At 37.9% G+C, this 17,567-nt stretch overlaps 1 protein-coding gene across 1 annotated transcript in view; it reads left to right on the top strand.

The window, feature by feature from the left end:
- Positions 1 to 3,192: 3,192 nt before the first annotated feature.
- Positions 3,193 to 17,567, top strand: part of LOC128741813 (uncharacterized) — a 39,703-nt gene continuing 25,328 nt past the window's right edge. The window contains exons 1-5 of the mRNA XM_053837873.1: positions 3,193 to 3,253; positions 13,922 to 14,091; positions 14,165 to 14,447; positions 14,513 to 14,704; positions 14,776 to 14,952. Coding sequence (XP_053693848.1) covers positions 3,193 to 3,253; positions 13,922 to 14,091; positions 14,165 to 14,447; positions 14,513 to 14,704; positions 14,776 to 14,952 — 883 coding nt within the window. The remainder of the gene's footprint in view (positions 3,254 to 13,921; positions 14,092 to 14,164; positions 14,448 to 14,512; positions 14,705 to 14,775; positions 14,953 to 17,567) is intronic.

Below are 17,567 nucleotides of genomic sequence, written 5' to 3' on the forward strand. Positions count from 1 at the left end.
GGATCTGGGAGGAAGAACAAATGCCGGAGGATTGGTTGGATGACCTTATTTGCCCAATTTTTAAAAAGGGGCATCGATTCGAGTGTAAAAACTATCCAGCAATTACACTGTTCAATTCTGCCTATAAGGTGCTCTCCCGCATCCTGTGCAGACTGAGACCGTTAGCGGAGTCCTTTGTCGATGAGTACCATACTGGTTTTCGTGAGATTCGCTCCACGATGGATCAGATGTTTACCCTGCGTCAGTTACTAGACAAGTTCAGGGAGTACAACTTGCAGACACATCATCTGTTTGTAGACTTTAAGGAGGCGTACGATTCAGTCAAACGAAATGAGCTGGTTCATGCGATGCTAAATGGGTCCAAATCATGCGTTAGAACAGCGAGTGAGACCTTAGCTGCATTCATGACGTTGGTTGGACTGAAGCAACGGGATGCTCTCTAAACTGCTATTCAACATTGCCTTGGAAGGTGCAATACGAAGAACTTGACCCTTCCTTAAGTACACCATCCTACTTTACCGACAGACTTCGCAGCCGGTTATTAGAGTACAAGAAAATTACGGGGCTAATGTAAAGCCCCAGTCGAGATTCGAACATACGACGACTGGCTTGTTAGACCAGCATTGTATCCCGGAGCTTTCAAATTGTTATGTATAGAGTTAGTTATAATCTACATTATTGCCCTATCGTATTAACTATTGCTCTTTATAAGGCTGTTTACCCTTATTATAGCGATATTATAGCCTTATAGCACCACCACTATACGAGATAAACCAATGGGCAAAAACGAGCAAAAAAATGGACGGAATTAAAATACAGCCAGCCAGCCTAAAATAGGTTATCCTATGTAAAACTTTCCGGAGAACCGTGTGGTGCGAACCCCTTTCCTGTTTGTCATCGGGAAGTGTCCCATTTTGCTAATTCTCTCTTATTTTTAACAGTTTTTGCACTTATTGGACTATACTAAGCAAACATTTGAGATTTTTTCTCTTAAAACTCACTTAAAACCCTAATAATTTTGTATAAAGAAGTCTACAGAATCGAATTGGGTTCATCCCATTTAGAGCACATTAATTTTACTGGTTGACTTCCCGTTTGGTATCGTCGGTTTGGTAACGGAAAAATTTCCAAAATGCGTTAGTAAAACTTGTCCAAAATCTTTAATGAATTGGAAATTATTCAAAAAAATGCGTTCTTTTTTGTTTTGTTGTGAACAAATTCACAAATATCTGCAGTACTATTATTACTATTCTTACACTATTCTATTCTTAGAATAGTGTATCACTTTCTCACTTTCTATTCACTATTACTATTCTTAGAACTATTATTACAAAAAAGTGAAGTTTAGCTAATTGATGGCAAATTTTCTCCCCTTTAATGTGATAAAAAGAGATTTAAAATTGATGCAGCTGCCAATTTTATATGAAACATCACCTTCAGCTTACTGAGTTCACGCTTTTTGTTTTATTTTATTAACTTGTGTCATTAGATAATTATAATAAATTTATTTCTTTTGATGGCTTACTTTACGTTTGAAAAGGTTTCCCAATGCAATTTTTAAACTGTTTCAACACTTTTGGCAATTTTTCCTGAAAAGAATAATGGCGAAAAAAGCTAATCTTGCTTAAGATTACAGAATTACCGTTAAAACTCGGCTGGCAGTCGAATAATTACATAAATGTATCACGAAGTATTCTACTGAACGTTAAGTTATCTACAATTTTGTCAAAAACTCCGAGTCCAATGCAATTTAGAAAGTACACCGATTTTGTTCAAACATTGTGAACATATTCTGTTTAGAAAACTTAGACCCATTTTTTCAAATTTGGCATCTAGGGAACCTTCTTCTGAATTAGCGTAAGCCTTGAGAAGTAAATCAATTTTTGCTAAATAAATTTTGTGGTACAATGTTTTAAAGAAATTGATGATACAAGCTTCAATATAGAGAAAGCTTTGATAATGCAATGGAGAAGCATGGTGTACCATTTTTAACTGCAAGGAAGCGGATACTTCTGCTAAAAAATATCGTTTGACATGTCTTCTGTGCTTGCAAGAACCAATGTGCGAAAACGTTGATTAAAAGATGCGTACGTGAATTCAAGTCATCAATCAAGAATGGTTCGTTAAGGTCGATGACATAGCATGGCGATGCATGAAATACCTTTTTTTTTGTTTTCAAGATGCTCTTAAATTTTTTTTTTGAAAACTGGAAAAGGCAATTTAGTGTGAAAAAGTCAAATTAAATAAATAGATGTATTCAAACCACTATTCAACACGGACGCAGATATCCCAAGCAATAGTGAGTTTTATTGCACACTTATTGCGGTGTTTATGACCAATTCGAGTTACAAGTATATAATAAATCTCACAGTGCCATTTGGGATGAGCACGCTTCAATAATAATTGATCGACCTTAAACGATTTTCAGTTATTCGAAATATTGTTAACTATCGCAACTATTTCGATAGAGAGTGAAGGGAATTTCGTGCTGAGCTACTTTTAATGCCTACTGCTATTTCAGTACGACAAGCGACAGAAAAGCTAAAAACAAATTATTTTGAAAATTTACCGATCGCACCGGCTCTTACAGTCTCGCGCGCGCGGATTGGGCGAGATCTGGCAGTGTTTGCCACTGATAGCGTGTTCACCCCGGCAGCCAGTTAGTCGTCTGCTAACGGTCTTGCAAGTCAGATAATTTCTGCGGCACAAGAATAAAAATATACCTAGAACGCGTTGCTTTTCTGCCGCCCCGCAGTGCCGCAAGAAGCCCGCAAAAATAATAACACACGAGCTCGCATGCGGAAAAGTCTCTCAAGTCGAAAAACTGAACACGCGCGCGAAATTTCGTGTCCTTAGTGTACGCTGGATTCAACAATTGCATCGTTGTCATCATCAAAATCATCATCGTCATCACCATCAGTGGCATTGTCATTGGCTTCGTCACAATCATCATTAAACAGGATCCCCGTGAGAACGGTCGCCTAGCAAACAGGAGATAAGTGTTGACCGTGCTACTGTGAGGACACACTTTTCACGCTCTCTACTGCGGAAAAGCAGAAAACTTATTCAACTGAAAAAGTGCAATTTAAACAGTACAATCCATGTGATATGTTGTGTATTCCGTGAAGGAACAAGTGCTCTACAGGAGTTCGGTAAAATCAAACCGAAAGGATCACCGCAGCTGGTGAAAAAATGGTGTTGAAGAAAAATCTTCTCTGCTGGCTGCTGCTGTCAGCCATATTGGTTAAAACGGGTGAGCCTTTTTGCATCAATATCGGAAGTGGTGTGCGGGTGGCGGGAAGCAGAGACAGTGGGCGGTAAATCATCGCGGTGAGAAGTGGGTGCTTCCGTGTGATCATTTCGGTTGGTAGGATGGGATGTTTATGTTTTGCTCGTGCGAGCTTCGGCCTTCGGAACCATGTGATGCGCGGACATGCTAGACTCTCTGGCGTCTCCAGGTCGGTTCAGACAGCTGATTTTGAAATGTTTACCTTCGCTCGTCAGTCCCGGTCGGTGTGTGGTAGGGCCGCCCGTAAGGACGTGCCAAGTGTAGCCTTATACAGTCGACGGTCGATTTGTCAGGCTCTTGTCATCATATTTTTCACTGCCATCAGCAAGCCCTTTTTATGAATATGTGAAGCGAGAAGGGATGGCGAATGTTCAAACGAATGGGTAATGCGCTTGTGCATCTCGTCGGAAAAGTGAAACGTTGGGATCGGAAGCGACATGGGAAATGTGTCATCGGGGGTGTGTACTTCGTGAGGTGTTTGTGCCCTTGCACGTATTTCGAAAGTGGAACGAAGAAAGTGAAAATTTCCGCAAACTGTTTAGTAGGGATTCGTGCGGTACAGGTTCGAGACAAAAAAGGTACTGGTAGTTAAGTAATAATAAACGACGGAAAATGCTACATACAAGTCGAACGAATCAGTTAAATTAATCAGTTGTTGCATATGCTATCCAGTGTCATTGAATGGTGACATCAGTTCTTCCGAATCAAATTCAACTTCTGTAATTTTTGTCTCTTAAAAAAGCATTGATTTCTAATAGTCAGCATTGAACCTTACGTCATTTGGGCCTGATCAACTTCGTCTGGATTAATTCTTGTGGTAGGAATGTCGAGCTACTCCCAAATGTATTGAGAAATAAATGAATGGTCCAAGTTACCCCGTTCTCAATACTCAAAAAACTAAACCGTGTAAAAAAGTACTTGAGTGTATCAAACTTAGATACAAGAAGCTCAAGCATTTAGTATAGCAGGATTGAGTTGATATGCGATTTACTTTAGATTCTTTCATAATAAATTTTGAATATTGCCAAGAATAATAACGAAATTTAAAAATAAATTGAAATAAAATCAAAATTAGAGAACAGAGTTGTGTTCCAAACTTCACTCCAAACCAAACTGAGATACATAGGTAATAAATTGGAACACTGGTAAGCAGTAAACGCCGGAATGCGGATTTATCCGTAGTTCTACGTGTATACGAGTTTATCCGTAGTTCTACGGATCATGTTTCCTTTATTTCCTTTATTTCATTTTTGTTCTCTTATCTACGGATTTTCAGATACTTTACGGAAAAGGTTGAAAATTTTTTTTAGTTATAAAAATGCCGAGTGCACTACATGTAGTGAAGCATAACTTTTTTCTTTGAAATTCGTAACAAAACTTCCTAATAGTGTTCTTCTAAGAGAAAGAAACGAACAGAATAGTAAAGAGAGTTTACTCTAATAGTACCCGATTTAATCCACCTAGTGGTGAAAAAACCGCCCACTTAGCTTCGAGGTACGGTGCTGGTCTAACAAGCCAGTCGACGCATGTTCGAATCTCGGCTAGGCGGTGCTTGCTTGATAGAGTCAGTAGGATCGTTACACTGGTTCCTTAACCTGGCTGCGAAGTCTGTCGATAAAGAAGAGTAATGACTAATGACGGTTTAAGCCCACGACTTTGCTTTTAGTGGTGAAAGGAACCTTTGTTATACCATCTTATATGTCATTTGATATGGGCATTTCCAGCTCAAATATTATTTTTGATTTGTATTTGAATTTGTAATTTTTATATAACTGACAGAGTCAAATTCTATATGCTTCACTTTGAACTAAATTCTTATATAAACTGTTTCTTATGCCCAGCCGTTCTCAAGTTATTCAGAAGTGAAATCTAATTATCTATTAAAGTCAACTCATGTAAACTCTCCGATAACCGTGTGATCGACCTTCATGGATATGAACCAACTTTAGTCAGATTGTTCATTTTAGGTCAGAAAGCAAAAATTTTAAATTTGGTGCCAACGATTAGTGGTAGCAGCTCCTTTAAAAAAAACCCGTTTTGTCAAACCTTTTTATTTTCATTCACTTATCCCTTTAAGCACAGAGGGTTTTAGTTACAATATTTTTGGTTTTTGCATCAATACATTTTTTTTATCTCTCGAGATACCAAAACCAGTGTATTCTACACATTGCAATAAACGTTTGTTAAATTTAGCAACCTACACAATTGTGTAGGTTCGGCTTTATCTTATACCATTGCACTATGGGCAAAAACGAGCCGAAAAAACGGACGCAATTCAGATATGGCCTGCAGGCTGATAAAATGTAGGTGATCTTATCTAAAAATTTCCGAAGAATCGCATCTTGCCTACCGCTTTCGTGTTTGTCATCGGGAAGTGCTCCATTTTGCTCATTTTCCCCCATTTTTAACATTTTTTACCCTTTTTGGACTATACCAAGCCAGGCTTTGAAAAAACAAAACATAAAACCTTGATTACTTTGTGTAAAGAAGTCCACAGAATTGAATCGAGTTGACCCCGTTTAGTTTAGAGTGAGGCTCGAGGCTCGTAGACTTCAGCTTCTGAAGCAGCGGTCGTTACGTAGCTATGGAAATACAAGCAACTATTTGCAAGTTAAATTTTTACTAACCTTAATACAACAGATATACCGGAATGTCTAGATTGGCTTAAAAACATTCAAATGTTGATCCAAGAATTTGTCTTAGAAAATCCCGTAGTTGAATACTTCACTTGCCACACTTCTTTATTATTTTACAATTTATAAATGACCTGTTTTTGGTTCTGGTAGTACTCTAAACGGAAGTTCCGTAGTGTGGAGCAAGAACAAGTACTCTATGGTATAATGCATTCATTCTTACTGACCTAAAATGAGATGGCAGCAGCAGATTTCGTTTTATTTCATCTGTTACTTATGGCATGTAAAAATAATGCCACTGTGATCTGGAATATCTCCGGGAAAATGATTCCAAAATTTGCCAACATATTTTTTTATTGAAGGTCAATCTAAGGCGGTTCTTTGAAGACATGTTGTATAAAAATCGATCAAAAAAAATTTCCTTTAAATTTATAATTACATTAATTAGAAATACTTATTACCAATAATTTTTTATCTAAGCAATTTCGAAATACGGATCCAATAAGAAAATACGACAGATAAAACTTTTTGCTGTTTTCACAATATTTTGAAGACTAGACAATAATTAAAACAAGTACAAAAAAGACTTCTATTCAGCTGTTTTCTATTTTTTTACGTGTTACGAAGTTTACACAAGAGATTGGTGCCATATATGTAAAGGTACGACGTTTAGAAAAGAAAGGAAATATTTTTAAAAGTAGTCAGGTCTCACCTACACAATTGTGTGGGCTCGGACCAGACGGAAATATAGATTTAGAAATAAACTATTTTTACATTTCAATTCCAATCGAAAATAGTCGAGTAAAAGTTCTTTTTGAGCTTTTTGAGCGTTTTGAGCTGGAAATGATTATATCGACACGTCTTCGGAACTTAATTCAACTGGTTGTTAACGTGCTAGTTATCATCCACATGCATCCTAGCGATAAACAATCTTCAGAGTGTATTTTAACCTACTAAATAACTTTGTAGAACATTTGAAAGCAATGAAAACATCGTGTGCAAAATTTTTGAGCAGAATTGATTTTAGAGTGGTTTTTTTAAACAAATCATTAAATTTCGCAAGCAGTAGGAGATAGATAGTTACTATATGCAGCAAAGTTGCTTATTTTAATGTGTTCTACCATTTTTGTGAAGACGCTATTTTTTGGACGCGTATAAGAAACAGAAATTTGTATCACCCTATTAGGCGGATTCACGGTCACCCTAAAACTGTAAGAAAATGTGCTATATTCTATTAATTAACTGCTCCAAAGTAACACCCGTTGAACAGTTTTACACATTTTTACTATTATTCTGTTTTTGAGGTTTGGTCTCTTTGAAGGTTTGGCCATTAAAGTTTTCTTGAATAAATTTCATCAATCATTTTTAAATATCTTTTGATCAGTAGAACCAATCCTTATGAAATTTGACAGATACATTTGCAGTATTAAGACCTCTCATTCAATATTAAAATAATTGAAACAAGATAAATTATCTTGGTTAAAATCGCTATAAATTATTGTAAATTTTAACGTGTAACTTTAATTGCTCATAACTTTCAAACTAAAGGTCCAATCAAAAAACAATTCAATAATGATCTATCCGGTTATATTACCTTTCAAATGAGACTAATAGCGTATAAATCGGTCTGGCCATCTCTGAGAAACATGGCGTTTTGACCTTGTCAAAACACGCTTTTAAGAATAACTTTTAAACTACTTGTTTGTTTTCAATAAAGTTACCTGATAATTTTTATGATAACAAGAGCTTTCATTTGGTACTAAGATCATTGAAATCGGTTGTGCGGTTCCGGAGAAAATCGTGTCCGGTAGTTTTCACATTTTTGCTTATAACTCTTAAACGAAACATCGGACCACGAAACAATTCAATAGTGATATACTAGGCAATAATACCTTTCAAATGAGCCGCTTTCATGTGACAAAAGATAGGAGTCACAACGAGAACTTGTTAAGCGTAGCTACCTATTACCCCCCTTCTTTTCCACTCTTTCCCCTCCTTTCCCAAAAATTTTTCATTACTTTCCCCTACCGTTCCTCCATCAATTGTAAAACCATCGTTTAAAAAAATATTAATTTCAAATGAGACCAATAGCGCATAAATCGGTTCAGCCATATCCGATAAACAGGCGATAGAAACTGAGCTGCACACACACACACACACACACACACACACACACACACACACACACACACACACACACACACACACACACACACACACACACACACACACACACACACACACACACACAATGCTCAGTTCGTCGAGCTCTATCGATTGGTATATGTGACTCGGCCTTTATATACTATAACAAAAGTAAAAATGAATTAAAACGGTAACATGTTCGTCAATGCTGGCATGCTTTCAATACGTAGTTGAATTTTTTCCTTTCACGGCAAATAGAAATTTTCACTAGGCTTGGTTTTGCTCATCATAATCACAAGGAGACGGAGAAATCTGTTTCGCACAGCGACGAAGTGCTTTCGCCTTCTGTGTAATTGTTTGCTCTGCTTCCGAAGAATGCCAAATACTGTTTTCTCTAAACAATAGCACATCTTGCGCTGATCACAGCTAACATGATAGAGATTTTTCTTTCTTCACACACTAGAGACTAGAGACCATTTCCTCCGTTCCTCCGTTCGTTACAGAGAGAATATCAGACAGGCAACTATACGGTCTGAAACGATTTGTTCCATGACCTTGGGAGCGTGAATTTGTATGGAACAGAGAGAGAGAGAGAGAGGAGAGAGAGAGCAAATCAATTCCACTTCTACGCTTTACAGTAAAATTGTTAAGAATTGAGATTATTTTCAGAGCACGACATAAGCCTGCTCTTCACTATATAGTGAATATATATATGCGCTGATGGCATGATATTCTTCACTTTCAGGCTTTTGTTCTCTGATCGTAGTATAATCACATAAATACTGCCCATGGATTCATAGTTGACGTTAAAGCAAAATTGGCAAAAATGTACTTTTTCGGTACTACGCATTCTTAACTATGTAATATACATGTCCAATGCTCAAGCAACACTTGTTTGTTCGAAGATATTTGAAAATTTGGGAAAATAGAGCTACTCTGCATAGTTGACGTTACTCCCCGCATAATCATCTAGCATACACTCAAAATAATCTGCACATAACTAATGGTAAATTTCCATATAATAATCCATATGATTATCATGTGCCACATATAAATACTATCCACCCACATTAAAAACACATAAATGATAACTGTTTGGCACATAAAGTTTATTGCGATGTGAATGAATCTGAGTCTGATCGCTTCTATAATCTTGATCACTAGAAGCGGTTTTTTTCCATCCCTGATCAAAATTGATCTTATTAGGGTTGCTTGTCAAACCACAATAAATCTGTCAGTTTTATAGGGCACATAAAGTTCATTTATTGCGCACATTGCAGAAATCTATGTGTGAACATATAGAAACTATTCGCAATGTTTTGCTCGATGAGCAATCTACTTTTCACGGGCTTTACGCCAAGCTATGAGAATAAACAGTGTGTTTATTCGCATAAACTGGCGTATGCATTTTTTGAATACAATAAATGAGAAACGAATCACGAAATCCCATTGGCCCTCTTTCGACAATAATCTCTACTAAATTGACAGTTGCGAAATTCACTCCACTCAATAGACTAAGTGGAAATGCGTTTTCTCAACAATGATGGTGTTGGTCGTTACGTCAACTATGCATCCATGGGCAGAATAGTAATATGGACTTTTTTTATCTAGGGTCATGCACCCTCTTCGTTATACGTAAACACGATCCATATTTTATTGCGAGTTTTTATAAGAAATAATCCGCAATTATTCAAATTTTTTACACCAGATACAGTCATCCCAGTATTATGGGCCAGTTAAGCATGATGATGCTACAAAATTATTGGTAGAAACACAGATTTAAATAATTTACAGTTTATTTATAACTTAATTGGTTATAAATATATCATAATTTGATGTTCTGTAGGCAAACTTATTCCAAAATTACACACTTTTGTGCAGAACAACAAAATGTAAGCATGTTCCATTCCCAGTATTATGGGCCACCTGGTCAGAATTGTGGGTCAATGCTCCCAGTATTATGGGTCAGTAAAACAAAATTGGGTTTATTTAGAGAAAAGCGTGCGCGCGCGCCTGTGTGTGTGTGTGTGTGTGTAGTTCTCGCGATTGAGTGATCTTGTTGTATCTAATACTGTCTGAGTGAGTTGAGATTCGAATCAATTTTAGCTTCTTCTTCAGGAAGCTCATCAAACTGATTCAATCTATGATGGATGGTACTCAGTGCTGTGTTTGGATTTCGAGTAGATTGTCAAGTTCATTCGAATCACGCAGAGGGCTTCATCAAGGTGATGGTCTCCAGGATAGAACATGGCAAGTATACAAAAGGCGGCTAATGCTATCCGGACACGATAGGCAGGACAAGTTGCAAGAATGCCGAACAACTACCCTGCAAAGTATTTGCCTCACATCCGGTAGGAATAAGACTACCAGGGGTGCAGCGAGCAAGATGGTTAGACTAGGTGGAGCGAGTCTGAGAAATTGGAGAGCGTTGGCCCACAACCGAGTGCATTGGAGAAACTTTGTTCATCAGGCTTTGTCTTAGAACGGCAAGCCAACTAAGTAAAGTAAGTTCAAGAAGAAGAAAAGTATTTGGTCCTGGCTTATTAGTTTTGGGTGGTTTCCAAAAATAACGCGGAACTGTACTGTACGGTAGATTGTGATCCCTTGCAACTTCTCGATTTTTTTCGGAAAGTCTTGCTAGATCAAGAGCGTCATAGATCATAGAGCTTCGATTTCTGGATATTGATTTTCCTTGCTCGTTTTTTCGTTTTACTGAGAAAAAAATTACAATTATAGTCATATACAGCGAATACTGTTGATCTATATGCTTGACCCATAATACTGGGAAAAGTCAATGTTGCTCCCAGTATTATGGGCCATTGTTTAATTTCGTATATTAAAGCGGAAAATGCATTTTTCTAGGTGGTTTCACCGTAATTCTATGAATACATACCTATTCCCTCGATTTCCATCCATTTTATGATCAGACACACAAATTTACGCCGCTATTTAGCTTTTTATAACAACCGCAAAAATAACGACAAATCGAAAGTCAATTGGAGGAAGCTGACAATAATCGGAAAATTAAGAAAATTAACGCATTGGAACTGAGTGTATTGCTATCAACCATGCAGCAGAATGTTGCTGCTATTTATTGAACTCATATTCGATAGTTAAATATTAATTTGTTACGTATAAAACTAACGTAAAGTATAGACTGGCCCATAATACTGGGTGGACCATAATACTGGGGTGACTGTAAATCTGACAGATCTTGCCTGTACATGTATACCCAGTTAGTCCGAAAAAATATTTCGGAATCTCTCATTTGCAGTTATGACCTATTCAAAAATCAGGCGAGATTTTATCAAAATTTTTTCTGAGGTTGCTTCGGAGATCTCTTGATGGAAATTTGTTTTTTTTGTAGACCAAATATAATACTTTCCTTCGAAAGTCATTGATTCAATGTATTAAAGTAAAGTGGATACAAAATATTTTATCAATTTGATAAAATGTAACATGATGAACTACGCTAAACATTTGTAGTTGCCTGGCCGGCTGCTGATTTTTACCGAGAAAAAAATACTAGCGAGTGTCAGAAATAAAATTAAATATACTTGGTACCATTCTCTGAAATAAATCCGCAAATGATAATTAGGACTGCAACGAAGATGGTGCCAAACAAGTAGGCAGTAAAATGGAAAAATAAAAAATAAACAAGGTGATGCATCCCGTCTACCAAGTAGGTATGATTGAATCATTCGTAATCATGGTGTTTTGTGCCAAGCCAAGCTTCTTGCAGATATGGTTGAGGTTTGTTTAACTTTGTGGCAAAATGCTTTATTTTAAATTTGTGGTTGAAAAGTGATTGTTACTATATAAGCATTGCTGGTACGTGAATTTACACAGAATGATAGCATTCGAAATGTATCGAGATCAATACTGGGATTTACTGAGAACTCCAGACTTGCAAGTAATAGAACCCAATCAAAACCACCAAAAGAAGTGTCCAGTCTTAAACATTGTTAGTACTTAAAAGTGGATTTTTTTCTACTGATTTTGATACCTGCCGGAGATGCAACCTACAAGCTGGCTGCAAAACAAACATATGAGATATGACATATGCCAAGAAAAGATTGACATGCTATAATTAGGACTTTTGCAGCCTATGCTTGTTCGAGAAACTTGGCGACATATCCGTAAACATGTCATTATCTTTCCCAGACGTTCCGGCTGCATGGTAGGTGTTTCCGAAACGGTTCAACCAACCGCTAAAATTAGTATCGTGCACCATACTAAAACCGTCTAGCCGCAGTGTCTGGCTGTGCGATCTTGCTTCACGCTACGCTGCATCAGTTGTTGTTATCGATCGTACTGCCTGTCGGGCGGATTTGCAACTGACAGCTAGCGAGTCTGGCGACAGCTGTCCCGTGAGTTCGTCTAATGTCGAGCGGATGGTTTATTTTCGGGTGAAATGCTCGCGTACTTTGTCGCCGTCTAGTAGGTACGGTGCAGATGTCTATTGGCTATCATGCGAGGTGTGAATTCATCCTCGGAGACGTTGCGGTTGCGGTGCAATGCATTGGCTCCAACCAGTCTCGCCAAGATCAGACTAGCAGGCATCGTTGGTGGATGCGATGCGATGCGACCAAAAAGCGCAAAATTCGCGATCGCATGCACTCGCCGTGTAATGGCACGAAGTCAACACGGTAGAAAAATAATGTTCCCGCACTACTGGCTGTATCCGGTTCGTACACGTTAGAACCCCACTCGACGGAGCGGTAGACTCACTGTCGGCGCGCGAAATTTTGTCGATCTAATTTAGACGACAATATATTTGGCGAACAACGTGGGATTCAACTAATCAGATCGTAAAAAAAGTTCAATTAGGACATCAAAATTACGCATTTTCACACAGCAACAAAATAGTAGAGCTTCTGTACGTTAAGAGCACATGACCTGCAACGTGGTTGGGGAATTTTATTGCTAATAATCAGAGTAGTAAAAGTTTTAATCCATGCTACTGAGAGTGTACATTTCAACGAACCAACATAGACCGAATAATCTATGATTTGCTTTGACGAATAAATGAATGAATGAATGATGTCATTGCTTTTTGCTAATTTGAAAAAGAGAATTCTAAATACATAATAAATAATAGATAAAAATACATGGGAAGGAAAGACAGATACACACACAGAAGACAGATGACAGAAGTCAGAAGACAGAAGACAGAAGACAGAAGACAGAAGACAGAAGACAGAAGACAGAAGACAGAAGACAGAAGACAGAAGACAGAAGACAGAAGACAGAAGACAGAAGACAGAAGACAGAAGACAGAAGACAGAAGACAGAAGACAGAAGACAGAAGACAGAAGACAGAAGACAGAAGACAGAAGACAGAAGACAGAAGACAGAAGACAGAAGACAGAAGACAGAAGACAGAAGACAGAAGACAGAAGACAGAAGACAGAAGACAGAAGACAGAAGACAGAAGACAGAAGACAGGAGATAGAACACAAAAGTCAGAGGATATAACATATAGAACACAGACAACAGAAGAAAGAATCCTAATAGGTAGATAGAAACTTAATGAAAGAAGAAGATAGTATCAAAAATTCCAACATTAAAAAAGTTTCAGCAGTTTTATGCTCGTCATACCCAGCATGTTTCGACTGCCAGGCGTATTTATCCGAGACGGCAACATTCGTGGCAAAATTCTATCATTTGCATATAAATAAATCAAACGAAACTCTTTGGATGGCGGCCACAATAGATCATCTCTCCCGCTAAGCGACGGCACACACCCTGCTCAACGCTGATTGGTTGACACGGATCGCACTTTTCATGATTTGCTGTTTGTTTTTTTTCTTCTCTCGGCTTGCTTCTTCTTATTCCACCTACCGACACCTAGCCTATTGCATTCCGACTTCGGTGGCAACCGAAACGGAGGATGAAAACGATTCTGAATGGGACGAAGATGAGGAATCATCCGAAGCGGATGACGACGGGCGAGTCTACAAGAATCCGCGGAATTCGCCCTCGACCGAATGTCCCCGAGACGAGGAGCAGGCGACATTGTTGGTAAGTGCACGTTCTGCTGCATTTGCTGAATCATTGCGCGTAACGTACTCCAATTGAATTATTTTTACTCTAGGGACAAAAATGCTTACGAAAATGTTCGTCGGATGAAGACTGCAAGAGCAAGAAGAAAAAATGTCTGTGCGATGGTGCTTGTGGAATGTCATGTATCAAACCGGATCGGGAGTGTCCTCTGCTAGAACAGCCACCGACCGGTGCGGTCACGGTATCTGGCAATCATTTTGGATCGCGAGCCGTCTATACTTGCCCACACGGATATCACGTGGTTGGGTTGCAAAGTCGGCTATGCCAGGCGGATGGAACTTGGGCTGGAAGTGAACCGATTTGCAAACAGAATAGTATGTATTGATTCTACATAATTATGTAATTTTCATTTTACACTATATTTATTCGATCATTTCAGTCTACTGTCTACAGCCACCGGTAATCGAACATGCTCGACATTCGGCACTACCGGAACAAGCAACGTTTGACTTGGATTCAACCGTGCAGTACCACTGTCACAATGGTTACGCAACGGCCGGATTTCCGAGAGCTAAATGTCTTGCGGTCGACGGTCAAGCCAGCTGGTATGGGCCTGATATTTCCTGTGAACGTGAGTTGCGATTGTCGCATCATAATGAATTCTGATCGCACTGTGGTAAAATGCAAATATTAAAATTTTAGCTCGATCCTGTGGACAACCGACGGACCCGGCACACGGATGGCACTCTGGGGAGAGTTACACGTTCGGCGGAAAGGTCAACTACCACTGCGGCGAAGGGTACGAGCTGGTCGGTAAAGCTGAACGATACTGCCAGGCAGACGGTTCGTGGACACCGAAGGAACTTCCAACCTGTGTTTGTGAGTATTATTTTCGCAAAAAACCTTGATGGGCTAGACAAGTGGAGGTTGAATGATTGGATTTCATTGGTTGTAAAAGGGGATATGATTGAGCTGACAGAAAGAGTAGGGGAAAATATGATGAATCTAATATGTATTGTATGTAGCATAAACAAGAGCTGGTTTAGCATTGCAGAGATGTAATTTTAACGTTGTCTGATATTTACATAAATTGACAAACATTTTATACACAATATACGTAAGACGGACTGTTTAAAATCGATGGTTGTGTCTGCACACTACACGACATTTGAAGTCCTTAACTGAATCTGGTAAATTCAAATTGCGTATGTTATGAATTGCATGTTTTTACTTCTTTCGTGAAAATCTTTTTAAATTGTCACAAACAAATGAACAATTTTAGCAGTCATTGATTTTTTGCATCCTAAAAATTCTAACGTAGGACTATTTCGTATGGGAAAGTAGGATCATAAATTATAGTTTGTGGTTGTATGTCATTCCGAATCTATAATTGCGAACGAGTTGAGTTTTAAGCGCTAATCAACTCAGCAATTAAATTCCGGCATATTCCGGCCCCAATCGATCGGAAAATTTTCGTCTTTATTCTTTTTTAGTACATTTACTAAGAATACTTGATGTTTTAGTTGCACAAACATCAGTTTGATTATTGTTAATGCAAGCAAACATGCGCTTGATAAAGAGTAAATTGATTTTTCTCGTTTATGAAAATTTTGTTGAAATCTTCGATGCTATTTTCTCCACAATTTGTACACTTTCTAAGTACAGACGATGAAACTGTATACGATCTGCCTGTTTTAAGATTGCCAATGGAAGTAATGGAATGGAACGGAACAAATAGAGCGGGAGTGAGATTTCGAATTAAGCATAAGCAAAATGCAAAATGGGCCGAAGTGAGATTTCGAATTTGGCATTTACTGATTTTGACTCTAGTGAAATTATTTGTCTCGACTATTTTTGATTGGAATGCTGGATTGATTGTGGTTGCTAATATTACCACGATAAAACTAGTTGGCTGCGCCACATCTTTTATAAACTTACCATACGTGGAGCGTTGCAATATAATATGTCGCATCAATCACAATTGATCTTATTAGGGTCGCTTGTCAAACCGCAATAAATCTGTCAGTTTTGTAGAACTATTAAATCGGTAACACCCTGACCAAATAGATTTATTGCTGCTATTATGTAGAATAATAGACTTCAACTCCGTGATCTTTTTTTATGCGTGGCCATATTACCATATTCAAGTATCCTTTTTAAGGTCGCAAACAAAAATTAAGCAAAGCAACGTTTGTTGCAAAAAGAAACTTATTATCAGTCAGTTTTCATGTCACAGGAAGCAATTAAAACGATTTTGCTAGAAGTTTAGTTTGACTAACTAAATATGTTCATTTGTTAAAACAACTAGTTATCAAAAATTGGAAAATTTCGATGGTGCGCTGCTTTTATCCAACTATCATATTAATATCCACGATAAAATTTAATGCGCATATGACGCACAACAACGGAGACCGCTGAAAATTTACTAATTATTCTATGGGATATTTTATTATGGTCGCTATAAACCAAATCGATCAGGATGATCTGACAGTAAAACTTTAACTCACGGATGTATCTTCAAGTTATCAAAGTTGGCTAAATGATTTACCTTCTTAGCCAAAGCAAACTGTACGCTTTATAGCTGTGTAGCAAAAATCTTCATTAAATTATGGTGGTAGCTGTCAAGCAGCGAAAAGCATAACCGGTTTTATTGCTGGTTTCAGCAGAGCGTGATAAGACTACTTGAGCTTATAACATGATTTTTAAAGAGATTATAAAAACCTTCTGGGCCCTTTGGTCGGAAGGCAGTTTTGTAGCAGCCATTAGGAAGTTCTGGTGGAGCTCATAGTTTTGATGCGGGTTTTTATGAAATTGGTTATGAAAACCACTATAGAAACGTAATGAAACTTTGATTTTTTTTCCGGCGTCCCTACTTGACTTGCTTTCATTTTGGCCGAAACAATATGTACAACTGCAAAAACCGCAGAATGTAAAAATACACTTTAAAAATAAACTGTGCCAATTTTGTAAATTTTCTGTATAGTTGAAAAAAGTTATGACCAGTTGTGAGTGTTGCAATAATTTCGTGTTTGCCCTTTGGGCTTTGCTTTGCTAGTGCGGAGAGGACGCTTAATAAAAAGTTATCTCTATTTTTTGTAGATGTACTTGAAAATATCTAAGATATTACACTCAAATCTCGTTTTACGTCCACTATTAAGGGGACGTAAAAAAATCGGTCGTTAAAAAAGAGAACGTTACTTCAAATTTTGGACGTAAAACGAGAGGACGTTAATTGAAGTTTTGGACGTTAAAAAAGAGGACGGTAATTCAAATTTCGGACGTAAAAAAGAGGACGTAAAAGTTGATGATGTCCAAGTCGAGACATCACACGAAGGAAATTACGAACCTCATCCAATCCCTTGAACCACATTACGATAGCTGATGCACTGTAGCCACCTAATCATATTTCTTTTGTTCTACGAGGCCTATCAGCTGACGAGCGTCTTCTGACGGGAAATAAAATAATATTTAATATCTCCGATTGGTCCTTGTTA

Source organism: Sabethes cyaneus, chromosome 3, assembly GCF_943734655.1.
Source record: "Sabethes cyaneus chromosome 3, idSabCyanKW18_F2, whole genome shotgun sequence".
NCBI lineage: Eukaryota > Metazoa > Arthropoda > Insecta > Diptera > Culicidae > Sabethes > Sabethes cyaneus.